This window comes from Oreochromis aureus, linkage group 2 (genome assembly GCF_013358895.1).
Source record: "Oreochromis aureus strain Israel breed Guangdong linkage group 2, ZZ_aureus, whole genome shotgun sequence".
NCBI lineage: Eukaryota > Metazoa > Chordata > Actinopteri > Cichliformes > Cichlidae > Oreochromis > Oreochromis aureus.
This window is the reverse complement of record NC_052943.1, coordinates 5,461,306-5,474,895: the sequence shown is the minus strand read 5'-3', so window position 1 is coordinate 5,474,895 and position 13,590 is coordinate 5,461,306. Positions and strand designations below refer to the sequence as shown.

The following is a 13,590-nucleotide window of genomic DNA, read 5'->3' as shown; positions in this document are numbered from 1 at the left end:
GCTGTATGGCTGCACTTGTGTTCATTATAGGCTGATTGCTATCGTGTAAAACCCTGTTATCTGTGATCGTATTCTCCCAGTGGTTTATTGGCTTGTCAAAATGTCTTGCACGCGCAGAGAGGCCATGGCGGTTGAGTGAATTAGTTTTCTTTGAAACAACTGTACCTGTTAACTCAGGGCTCTATACTACACAGCGAGTTCAAAGAAGCCATTTCCCCTACCTAGATTCACCTACCCTAACATTGGCGATCAGGATAAATGGAAAACAACGCTGGCTATCAACTCCCTAAGTTAACCCAGTATTTCCCCTGCGCTATCACATGAAAGGGGTGACGTCAGCATCTGACCAATCACGAAGGGAGGTTTCAAGACTCATGTGACTTTTCTTCCACAGAAAATGATCCCTGTGAGTGTCACCTACTCCAGAGACGTGATCAAATGGTGATGAAAATCTCAAAACAACAAAAAATGCCAGTAAAATGCAACACTGTTAAAGGGCATCCTTTGACAACTGACAAAGTTTGGCTTCATTTTGTGATTTTAGTAAGGTACAGCTTAACATATTATGTATTGTCCCAGTAGAGAATCTATATCACACTTACAACGTGCTTTAAAAGAAAAGAATTAGTGAAAACGTGTCGCTTCCAGATTATTTTAAGCCCAAACTCTGAACGTAACTTTCTCCTGACAGTTTGAGTGTTTATTCTCTAAGCTGCAGACTCTGTGCTGTTTACAGTTTTAGAGTAAAAATTACATTTAAAAACAGAATTCCAACTTAGTACAAATATGAGAATTGGTTGGTAGGTAGGCGGTAATTTCATACCTGTTGATCCTTAATCTGCCGATTTACTCTGATAAGAAGCGAATCATTTCATAGTAAAGAAAACCCAGGTTTAACCCAGAAGTTACCTGGATAAGCCAGCCAAGTCTGGCTGCTTAGCATAGACCTCAGTTCTTTCTGAAGCTCTCCCAGAGTGGTTCTTGGCTCTTGGACAACTCTTTTGATGAGTTTTTTGCCTCTTCTATCAGAAATCCTGTGAGGAACGCTTAATTGTGGCTGGTTTGTGGTGGAACGATGTTCTTTCCACTTCCCTAATTCACTGTAACATCCTGAAGGTCAGAAATATGCCCGTAACTGAGGCCATCAGTATCTTTTGCAACAGTAAGGCTGCTACAGTCTTGCAACCTTACTGTTGCAAGACACTAAAGTTGCAAGACCTTTGCTTTTACCCGTCATAAGCTGCATTTTCTGTGACACCTTGGTAAGGGATGGGGATGGGCAGGGATGGCTCACTAGGTAGTGTGGTCGCCCCATGATCGGAAGGTCGGGGGTTTGAATCCACTGAACGGCTACCCTGAGGTACTCTTGAGCAAGGTACCGTCCCTACACACTGCTCCCTGGGCGCCTGCTTAGTGGCTGCCCACTGCTTCACTGAGGGAATGGGTCAAATGCAGAGAGAGTAATTTCCCCATGGGGATTAATAAAGTATATATTATTATTATTAATGAGAAACCTTTCTTATAGGCCATGAGTTAGGACTGAACCAGCTAGTACTCATTTCCACTGATAGGGGGCAGGATTGTATTCATAATAGAGAGAGATCTCAGCTGACTTCTAAGGCTTTCAATGCCTTTTCACACCTCCTTTTCTTCATATGTCCAAAACTTATTCCTTGTGTCATTCCACGTCACTACACATGGCTTAATTGAAGGACTCATTTGTCTTGGTTTCTTTGTATGGGCAGATTATTTGTGATGTTACCATCATCTGGTAATAAAGGGTCAATAGCCCCATTACAAATATAAGTTTGTTTTCCCAGCTGTAAGTACTCATTATGAAACCAAAACAGGATCTGTAATTCTTACATCAATACATATTGCTGGATAATATTTACAAATTCATTAACATACGTCATGTTTTCTAAGACAATAACACATTTATATCTATCTTATTACACTGTAAAGTAACTGTCAAATGCAAACCAACCAGCGCATATCTCACAAGTAAGGGTTTTTTTTTTTATCACTGGTAGATGTTAAACCAAAATATAATTGTTCACTATTATATATCAGAATCAGTATATGTGCACATACAAGGAACTGGGCTCTGTTTTTTCCCTTTGCATTCAGTGTAAACAGAATGAACAAACAGCCAGTGTAGTAACAACATGTATGGCATATCCATACTGTATGTGCAATGGTGGAGAGTGCAAAGATGTTTGAATAAATTATGAAATAAAGAAGGGATGGATAACTGGTTACTATATATACAGTATATACACGCTTGTTTCAGCAGCAGGTATGGTGGATGTTTGATAATACACGATATTCTGTTTAATGAATGAGTAGCTGGGTACCAAAACCCTGATCTCTGACATATGCACACTAAGCACAGTATGTTTACAGCGGAAGCGTAAAGTCATGCGCAGAAAGTCTGTTGATGAAAGTTACTGGTGACACATTAGGCAACAGCAGAGATTGTGCAACAAACAGCGAAGAAATCGTCAGCGTTACTGAGCCAAATGCAAGACGGTGTAGCCTGCATTGTAAACATTGCAGACCAGTTCTGAAGACATGAAAAACCATTCAAAAATACTTTTCAAAGATCACTTCTAGGGAATACAGTAACTAAATTAACAATGAAATGTTTTCAAGCATCATATGAGCCTCATGTAATCCAAGAAACATCTGACAGTGTCTCATATTTAATTTCAGTGTAACAGCGATCGAGGAATTAGAGTTTACAGTGTACTCTTTTACTCATGTGCTCAACTGGAATCCTGGTAAACAGCTGGCTGGCTTTCCTGCGATCTAAGTAATGTGAAATGGAGTTTGTGTGCGTGTATGTGTCAAACATGCGGCCCGCATCAGCCCACTCCCACCCGTCCAGGCCCCTTCCTGTCAGGATAAATGTCACCAAGTAGGCTGTGTGTTTGAGTGTCTGTTTACATCGTCACCAGGGCGATTCATCCTGAACTTGTACTGCTGGGCTTTAACAGGAGTAGCTGATAAAAATAGATCCTCATTGGCCATGCCAGCTTTACCCAACCCTCTTACAGGGAAACTGGGAGGGGCGAAGAGGCAAAGAGGGGATATTTAGTCTTTGGAAAAGGGCACTGGAGGAAGTTTACCAGGGTTCATTTGAACTCATATGGCACGGGTGGTCATCTGTGGTGTTGTTTTCAACAGCAGAGACATATTTTTTCCAAAATAACATTTCACAAATGTGCAGCAGACCAGAGACTGGTAGTCCACTCATTGAAAACAAAACATTTCAGGATCAGCTGCTTGCTGGACACAGTGTAATGTATACAATGCAGTGAAAATGCATTGTATTGGCCTACTACACTCCTGAAATGTGTGCTATTATATCTTGTCATATTGAGATGTTGGAATTATTGAAAAGGAACTCTATTGCAGGGCATATGACAGCCTAAGTAAATCTCTCTCACTCTGAGACTTATTATTGCTGCAACAAACCTTTCTTATCATTTTTCTGAAGTCGACCCATCATCCTTTCCCTCGGTTTATCTCATATATATACTGTCGCAATAATGGATACACAGATACTGGATGCAAAATAGCTTGTTTCAGCTAGTTTAAAAGCTGAGAGCCTGCACTGAAGTCTACGGTAAGAAACAGGGATTAATTGGAACTGTGAGTCATGTAAAGCTACTCTAGAGGAGTCCAAGAATTTAAAAAAACAGAGCTGGCAAGAGCATGCAAAGTCCATTTATGTACTTTATTAAAAATAAAGAAATAAATCAAAATATGTTTGAAAATCTTGGCTAACATTTGTAGCTTACTTTAGCCTGGATTCAGCTGTAAAATCAGTTCAATGCAGCGTGTCTGTGAGAAGACCAGAATTCAGCCAAATATAATTGATAGATGGTGACCTCGATAGCCTAGTGAGATGTTTTGATCCCAGATAAGAACGTGATCATGCTTAGATAAACCCCAGAGAAATTTAATAGTACATCATATTCCCTCTGGCAGAGAGGAACCCCTTTAAAACTATGCCATGAGCATATGGTGCTTGTCACAGTCACTTGCCCTCACATGCTTTGCAAAACACTCAAACTGTGTGCTGATGTATTATTACAGTGGCAAAATGTTAACCTGCTGTCTGAGCATTGTATTTGCTGTAAGGTGAGCTAATACAAGGTAACAGAGCACGTTTAATTTGCTTGTTCTTAAAAGAACTACAGTTACTACACTGCTAGCTTTAATCAATTAGAGGTGGTTGCTAATAACATCTGCAAAACCATATGTCTTCAACATCTGAACAGAATGATGTCACAAAATTACACATGAACAATGTGGGGCGGGGGCTTGAGTTTCTGTTTTTGCTTGAGTACTCCATTCAGAATAGACTCTGTCATTATTATTAGCTAAAATACTCAGTAAATCCACAATTACATATTTGAAATGACTGTCTGGTCAAATACCAGCAGGTGTCATACCCCCGCCCCCATACTGCGGTATAGTTTTACTGTGTCTGGCCTCTGAGGTGCAGCTGCTTTCATTCCTTAAGACCAGACCTACTTCCACAGTCAGTTTCCCTGATCTATAGTGTGTCAGCGTCTGGAATAAGCAAGCATGCCTAGCACTGACCTTGCTGAGTGGCCAAGGCCGGAGACACAGTGTACATGACTCTGGGCAGCCTTGTGCTTCAAAGCCACTCCTGCTAAATATCAGAGAAAAACACTTAATAGATTTTTCAATGGTTTTTTTGCTATGTCTGAAAATTCAAGATTGCATTTCCCATCAACATAACGAGTCCGTAATACCAGGATAAAGACTACAGCTGTAGTTCTCATACGTTTTCTAGCAATTTAGAAGAAAAATATTCATGAAACACATCCTGCAATTTATTAATTACAAAAAAAAGTGAATTTCAGTGAAAATGGACTGGTGCCTAGATAGCACCTGTCTACTCAAGCTGAACACTCAAAATGCTTTCTAAGTTTCATTCACCCAACCTCACCCACATTTATGTAACACTTTTTTTCCCCCTAACTTTCCCACACACACACTGATAAATGCATCTTGGACAATGATACTTCAGCATGCAGATTAGAATAGCTGGGGATTAATCCACAAAACCTGACTGGAAGGACTGATTTTTATTTTATTTTTTTTCGCCTAGAAAAATCATATTCAGTCTGGCCCTGTTCACATAGATCAGCGAAATTCAGCTTCTATGCACACGTGGATTTCCCTTTTAAGAATACAAAAATATCAGTACACAAGTAATGCAATGGTAAATGGCCTGTATTTGTATAGCGCTTTACTAGTCCCTAAGGACCCCAAAGCGCTTTACACAACCAGTCATCCACCCATTCATGCAACATACCAACTGCCTAATATCCATTTTGCATGGCAACATGCTTTTTTCTTACAAGGTGTAATAGGGTCATTGTCTTAGCTACACTGGCTATAGTAGATTTCTGTGGCATAAGGCAGCACATACTTACTGGCTCCTCCCACTTGAAGTCCATTCTGAGCCCCGAGAAAACCTCACAACATAGACTTGTACTTCGCTCAAAGTACACGTTATCAAACTTTACGAGCCGTCCCTTTGGGGTCATAAAAATACATTAACACTTAAAACCCTCGTAGACCAGTTCTCTTTGGAGAAATACATACTTTACTGGAAATGGTACAAGTTTAACATAAAGACTGTAAAGGCCTCTTAACTTAGTGTGCAGCTTAAAAGCTAAAACATGAGCAAAGACAGTTTGACAGTTTTCACAGCCTTTATTTGAATTTCTTCACATTCCATCACTTCCTCAATACAAAACAAAGTAGGACCTGAATTTCAGCAGTCACCCCCACAATGTTAGGTGACACCCGTCTACCAAACAAAGAAAGTTAACCTTTCTTTTTAGGGGCGGGACAAAAAAAACATAACTGATGCATGCATTGAAAATACCAACTTCATATGTCTTGGTATACTCATCTTATAGTCCCTCAACTTTAAAAAAAAAAAAAAAAAAAAGCAACATAGTACAAGTTTCTTATTTACAAAGATTTTAAAAAGTGAAATCAAAATGGATTTTTTTTTTTTTAATCCTGCTACAGTTCTGAAGTGAATCAGCAACCAAACAACCCATTTAGTACAATAAACACTTGTAGGGTTAAAAGCACCCTACTTTCATGCTTTCATTCTTTAATTCCTGACAAAAGCTTTTATGTTTAAAAAAAAAAAAAAAAAAAAAAAAGTGAAAAAGCTTCATTTGTAATGTGTTATGGTCAGTGATGACCTTGGAGGCATTTTAACAAATATCTCCACAGGAGGTAATACTGCGGCTCAGATGTCCATCTCAAACTGGTTGTCATCTGTTGGGAAAAAAGAAGCACAAAACAAAACAGTTGAGATTAAAAATGGTGAGATTTGACAATCTGCCATCAACTTATTTGTGTGGTTGCAGCCACACCTTAACCGACAATGGCGAAGAGAACCAACTAGCTCTTATCACTGCAAAGGAAACCATCAAGGGGGCGAAAACACACGGACAAACCAAGGACGTAGAACATAAAAACAAGACCCACGGCATGTCTTGGGTGTTTTTACCAACACAAACAAGGAGACAAGTGGGCAGGGGTCACGTGTAATCCTCATGGTCTTTAGTTTGACAGGAGGAATGGAGGAGGGCAGATTGATAGCTGCAATAACAAATGACTAATCTGTGAACCCAACCTTTGGTCACAATAAGCCCCACTAGAGGATTTGTTGCCAAAATAAGGGACTTTATCTCTAGCAAGTCACAATATTCTAATCGGAAATCAATAAAAACAAAACAAAACAAAAAAAAAGTCAAGTTGTTTACCAAAAGACATTAAACTAAAAAAAGAAAGTGGACGTATGATGCTTTTCCTCATCTTGTTACAGTGGCAGACACTCACATTAAACACTGACCTCATTATCTGAATCTTTGGCTGTGTTTGTACAAGTAATCCCAGTGAGTCACAAGCTCAGGCTTAACACTCGTTTAAATGCTCATTTCTAGAGTTGTTTTATTCTCCTGGCCTAGAAAACGATATCCTTAACATATGATCATCTCACACAACTTTCTGACTTCTGTCCATAGTGCACATTGCAAAACAAATTATTGAACTCTATTTGTTTTCCTCACACTGTTTATCCAGAGTGTTCAGATTGATAAAGTTGTGTTGGCTGACATCATTCTCACAGATAAAGGGAAGAATAAGGATTCTGGACTTTCAGGAGACTCAATATGTACCAAATAAAATTCTACATTACAAGTTGTGATGACATAAATGAATCTTATATGTACAAGACAGAAGACAAGACATTTACCTGCAATGTCTTTCTCTTCCTCTTCTTCCTCCTCTTTGAGATCCTGTAACTTCCCCGTAGAGTGTGTGGCTGGTATAGTTACCCCTGGGATCTGGGGAAGACAGCATGGGGGGGTCCGAGCAAGAGGAGAATTTCGACAATCCAGGAGGAACTTCCTGTCATAGATGATGCGGGTACCTATGTTGTTTTTTTGGGGGGGGTGGGGGTAAAATCAAAACAAAGAGTCAAACAACAGAACAAAGGCTGGACTTCCACAAGCTCAAACTGCAGCCTAGTTATAACTCAAGCCCCTTTACAGTGATCCAAGGTGCACATCTGGAGAGTTGGACAATATTATTCTGTATTGGAGGGGATTTAAGAGAGGAAAGTGTTGTGCGCACACAATGGGGAGTGTTTAGAGCCGTCACAGTAATTCTAGGAATTCTAAGAAATCAAACCACAAAACATTCTCACTTTGAAGCAAGATGCTTTCAGATTAAACCCACATGTTTCATATTTTGACTCAGTAAAAGCTGTTACATACGCAGCAGACATTAAATGCTTATGAATGAACCTAAAAGTACTTATTTTTCTTTTAAAATGGAGTTTGCACCATCTACAAGGAAAAACACGTTGAATAACAGACTTACGGGCAATTCATCCTAGACAAAGGGAAGCAAAGCAAAGGGAAATGGGGCAGGGGAAGGGGGCTGGAATGCAACCTATAGTGAAAGCAGCGACTGTGCCGTGCAGCTACATGTGAAAAAGGGGGTCAGCAACACAAGCTCTGACCCCAATAGGGTGTGTATAATTTAATGTGTCATTATACAAAGTGTAACTCAAGTCAAAACTCAGTAACGACATCCTATCACATGTCCTTTGGCATCCATTTTTAGGCCTTTTTCTTGAAATGTTTACACTCCACCATGCATTACACATTTCACCCCCTCCCCCTTCAAAATGTACAGAATGTTCTCTACTGTTCCTCAAATGCAGAACAGAGAGGAGCAGGGATAGGACGGCCTCCCGCTCCTCCACCACTGCGAAGGCCAATCACTCTGCATTTCTGGCAGCAAGACACATACACCCCAAAAGTCACGAGTTAAGACTGGGCGTGTTGTGTTTGAGACAACAATCAGCAAGTTTGACGCTGCAACAAGTCACTGATCAGACCACCGTGTTTGCGTTTGTCACATTGGGCATTGTTGTTACAAGCCTTACCAATACAAGTCTAACTAAGAACCCAATAGGTATGTAGTTATACGTGTATAAAAAACAAAACAAAACACCGACGTTAAAGTATTAACCAACTCGATGCAGGTAAAACACACTCGTGAACATACGGGGCTGTGGCCTCCTATGAGCATGCACTCAATCTACAAACGAGGCAGGGGCCCCATCTTTGTCCACTTTTTGGTCTCGAGCAAGTGCGAGGGCTGTTTTTATTGACGTTAGGGGAAACCAATATTACATCAGACACTTTTTATCGGCTGTTGTCGCGTGCAACCTATCGCGAGAGATGATGCGTGACTGTTTGGACGTAGGTACAAGCCATTAGTTTCCAGCAAAAGTCGAACTTTTGGAGGGTTTTTCCCTTTTTCTGCCCGTTCAGTCCTGAAAACATTAATTGAGAACACACAAAAACACAACACAGTGCAGTTTTCTTACCTCCAGGCGTGGTGGAGAACAGGGTACCCCCGGGTGTTTGGCTGTAACAGTCTGGTAGCTGGGACCAGTCCTTCAGGGTGAGCACCCTGGTGGGGATAGGACGGCTTTTAACCTGATTTGCGTCGACCGACATGCTAATTCTGGCCTGACTACTGCTTTAAAAAGTGCTAGCGACTTTCTTTGTTTCTTTAGCCCCGAAACTCGTAAATACAAGTTTCCCCACAGCTTTCCTCACGGCCAAAACTACGTAAGATACCGTAAAGTTTTACAAGCTTCACCTGCAAACTAAGAGTTAAAGCAAACTCAAAGTTTTAAGGTCTGTCACGACAACCAGCTTCTAAACGCTGCTACGCTCTGCATTTGTGGTACCCGAGTCTGCAGCAGCCAGCCGTCATGTTTTTGTGCAGTAGCTATCAGGCACGTGGGACAACGTGTATTGGGTACGAATGTTTATCCCCAAACGACAGTCCGCGAGGGCGGTGACAATGAGTAAAAAGAGCGATTTATCCCATACTCTATCGCTGTCAGTTTACCCCATGGGGGAAATAGTGGGAATTGTATTATTACCAATGAATGGCGTTAGTTTCTCTCTGTAAACGAATGGTCTTAAAATAGCCATATACTGGATAGAAATAACACGAGTTCCCGCGAGAATACCTGGACAGGGCTCATCTGGTTCACAAACCACGCATCCACCTCGTGGTTGTCAATCACTTGGCAACACTGCCCCCTACATGTGTGTCAGTGTGTTAGTACCATGCCTTCATGTTTGGAGTAGAGACACTGTGTGCACGTCTCTCACGTGGCACCTCCAGATCTCTGATCAATAACAGCAGCACCGTCTATACGGGTTACAGTCATCTCTGTTTTAAGTTTCCTTTAACCAGGAAATGCATTATTACTCTCCAACATTTCATTTACCCAAACATGTCCTATATTATTTATAGGTTTATGTGGAGATATATTTACCCGTTTCAGTGTTTTGGAACAAAGTGTGCACGTCTAGCACGAATCAGCAGAGCTCTGATCAATCCCAGCAGTAAGTATCAATAAGGGTTACGCGATTTACTTTTTCTGTAATTGGGAGATACATTAGATGCATATAGTTATACATTTGTCTATTTACCCACTTGTGTTGCTTGCGTTTTATTTTATTACATTTATGAATAATAAAGATTCTCGTGGAGTGGATTAACTGAGCAAATAGAGAAGCAAAACAGATTTCCCATTGGTCTGGAAATTTCTAGCCTTTGGCCAGTTAGTCATAAACAGATGCATAAATAAACCTGTATTTCCAATAGAATATGTACACAAAAGAGAGAAATAAAGTTGGCATTAAATCGGTTTAATCAGGACTCCTTTAAAGTGACCTATTTGTTTGTAGTTTTATTTGACAGATTGACTTTCCTTTTGGTTTTATTTTATTTGTTTTAAAACATTTTCTCCTACTTTTCAGCCACTTGAGGGCGACATTGACGTTAACACAAAGAACACTTTTTAAATTAAAAAAAAAAATCTTTCTTATAGTAACTGCCTGTTTCCTGGGATCTCCTCCACGCTCTTGAGTCTGTGCTCGGAGACATACCAATGATATTTATTGATGAGCTGCACTGGAGGAGTTGGCCTATCTGTGCGACCTTTGTAGGGTCCAGGTCTGGTTTGTGTCATTGTTGCTGCTCTTAATTTCATTAAGTCTGGTTTGTGTCATTGTTGCTGCTCTTAATTTCATTAAGTCTGGTTTGTGTCATTGTTGCTGCTCTTAATTTCATTAACACCAAAGCAGCTGAACCTCATTAACCCCATCTGCTACTTCACTGACCACTTGAGGGCGACATTAACATGAACAATTTGTTCATATTAAATGTGTGTGGAACTTTTCAATGACTGGTCTGGGTGTTTTAACTGAAATTTTTTTTAGCGCTACTCCAGTATTGCATTGATGTTTAAAATAAACATCCTAGGAATCAGGTTTAACTTCAGAATAATTTTAGGATGTCAAATTAATTTGACCACATTAATGAAGTGACCCTAGCAGCAATTTGATGAAATCACTTTTAGAGATTGTGTTTGAATGTTTAAAGGAAAAGCTACGGAGATTGTTACGCCTTTGAAATCCAGCTTTCATCTGTGACCTGCAGAGGATGGCCTGAACCAGTTTATCTCGGGGCACTTGTTACTTTAAGGTTTTTGTCACAAAGAAACTGGGGCTTTGTGTGGTGTCAGTGATCCGACAATAAACTCATTAACTGACTTTGAGTTTGTGAATTAACATTACACAAACTTCCCTGACAACACGTGCTAACTATTAGGTTAGCATGTGTTAGCATTCTATGATTCATTGGTTACACACATGGAACTCATGTTTGCATAACACATCCCTCTATTCCAGGTACCAAGGAGAACAGGAATGACAAGATTATGGTTTGCATAAACCTCCAAGGTATATGCGCTTTCCAGTACGTTTTTTCATTCATTCTTGCGAAATACTACAGAAAGGTGCAGCTCATGATTTCCAGACCTTATCATAAGGGAGGATTGCTCAGAATCTTCTGTTTACATCATATTTGTAGCCCCCGACAGCTGAGCGGTTGTGGAAACAGCCTGACTCATGTATGCTCTAACGTTCTGGTTGAATGGTGTTTTGGAAGTATCATTTCCAAAGCCTTCGCGAGGAACTACAAGCAGGAACGTGGTGCATTCTCATTGGTGCAACTGCTTAGACACAGAGGTGTCAAACTCCAGTCCTTGAGGGCCAGTATCCTGAATCTTTTACATGTGTCCCTGCTCCAACACACCTGAATAACATTAGTAGGTCATTAGCAAGACACTATAGGTCTTGACTGCATGCTGAGGTGGCAACCACTAATCCTACTCAAGTAAATTTAAATAAATTTTAAGTGTTTGGAAAAATGTACTTTTAAAAATACTTTTATTGCACCATGTTCATTCATTCATTAGCTGCTGTAACGTGAATCAAATGGCTGAATTGCTACCTCAGCATGCAGTTAAGTTCTATAGTCTCCCTAATGACCTACTAAGTTTATTCAGGTGTGTTGCAGCAGGGACACATGTAAAAGTTACAGGATACTGGCCCTCGAAGACTAGAGTTTGACACCTGTGGCTTGGAGGAACAAAAGAGTCAAACACAAAAGTATATCTTATATGTAAAATTACAAAGAGTTAGACATTTTTGTAATTTTTTAAAGTAGTTTTAAAAAATAGTTCTTCAGGTTTTCTGAAGGATTTTTGTCACATTTTTCTTTAGACATTGTCTGCTTTTTCAATCATTTTCAGTCCAATTTGTGTATCTGACCATTTTCAAATGAATAATTTTTGTTTGTTAAGACACTCAACACTGACCTATAACTTATCTAAGCATAGAGCATCAAAGTTAACACAGTTTAACAAATATCTTTCGGACCAGTAAGGTCATTCTCAAACAGCTATTAGCTGAAAACCTTGCATATGTTGACCTTAGAAAATCTGAGGAAACTGGAAATGCAGAGGACAAAAGAAGAAGTGGTAGGCTCCAACAGAAAAAAAAAAGACTACAGCAGGTGAGCAGTACCTGAAAGTCATGTCCTTGATGGAAAAAAAATAAAAAATAAATCAAGCCTGTGGGATCCGTGTGCAACGTCTGACTGCTATAATATCCCAAATTATACAAGGAGTAGGCTGAAAATCAATGGCAACAGGTCTGTTTCCAAATGTGAAAGTTTTGGTTCAAATTGTTGTCCCTATGTACAGAGGAGGGCAGGAGAGCGGTACAACAATAAGTATCTCAAGCCATTTGTAAAGCATGGTGGAAGCTCTATGATGGTTTTGGGCTGCATGTCAGGCACTCTTCTTGGGGTGGAATGATCACTTCAGAAAAGTACCATCACATTTCGATCCATCATGAAATACCATCTGAAAAACATTTGATTGGCAACAGTTTCATTGCTCAGCATGACAATGATCCCAAACACACTGCCAATGCAGTAAAATCTTATCTGGATAGAAAAACACACAATGAACAATATCAGACATGGATTGGCCTCCCCAGAGCTCTGACTTCAACATTATTGAAGCAGTGTGGGATCATCTTTATATAGAACAGAACAAAATGCAGTCAACATCCAAAGAAGAATTTTGAACTTCTTTCAAAAAGCCTGGGGAACTATTCCTGAAGACTAAAGAAATGTCTAGAAATCTGACTAAGAGAGTTTTGGTGATTATGTCAAATATTGACTTTAAAGCTTAAAATACAATCTCTGCTTTCAATTCATTGACTCTATTACCATGTATGTGTGTATACTGATTTTGCATGTAGCCAAGATTGACTTTCAAACTTGTTAGAATTGTACACACTGTGTTTTGCCTCCAGTACTGTATTTCCACATGTGCACTTGTTTCAATAAATAGCTGCACCCATTTCCAGTTTCCCTAACAAAATACAAGGAAGCTGCCTATTTATCAGGGGTTGCTGGAAACTTTTACACAGTACTGTAGGGAGTCATTTTGTCAACTCAGTGATTTTACAATAGAATGTGGTGATAAAGATGATGAATCTTACCTAAGTTGTTGTATTGTTATTGTGGATGAGTGCTCTCATGCACTGAATTTGAAAAAAATAAATA

At 39.8% G+C, this 13,590-nt stretch overlaps 1 protein-coding gene across 1 annotated transcript; it reads right to left on the bottom strand.

Moving 5' to 3' along the window:
* Positions 1-5,740: 5,740 nt before the first annotated feature.
* On the bottom strand, positions 5,741-9,387 carry eif4ebp3l (eukaryotic translation initiation factor 4E binding protein 3, like). Its single transcript, XM_031733357.2, has 3 exons — positions 8,972-9,387; positions 7,325-7,501; positions 5,741-6,342 (listed from the first exon to the last, which is right to left on the bottom strand). The coding sequence occupies exons 1-3, from the start codon at positions 9,102-9,104 to the stop codon at positions 6,314-6,316; spliced, it is 339 nt and encodes a 112-aa protein (XP_031589217.1). The 5' UTR covers positions 9,105-9,387; the 3' UTR covers positions 5,741-6,313.
* Between the last annotated feature and the right edge of the window lie 4,203 nt (positions 9,388-13,590).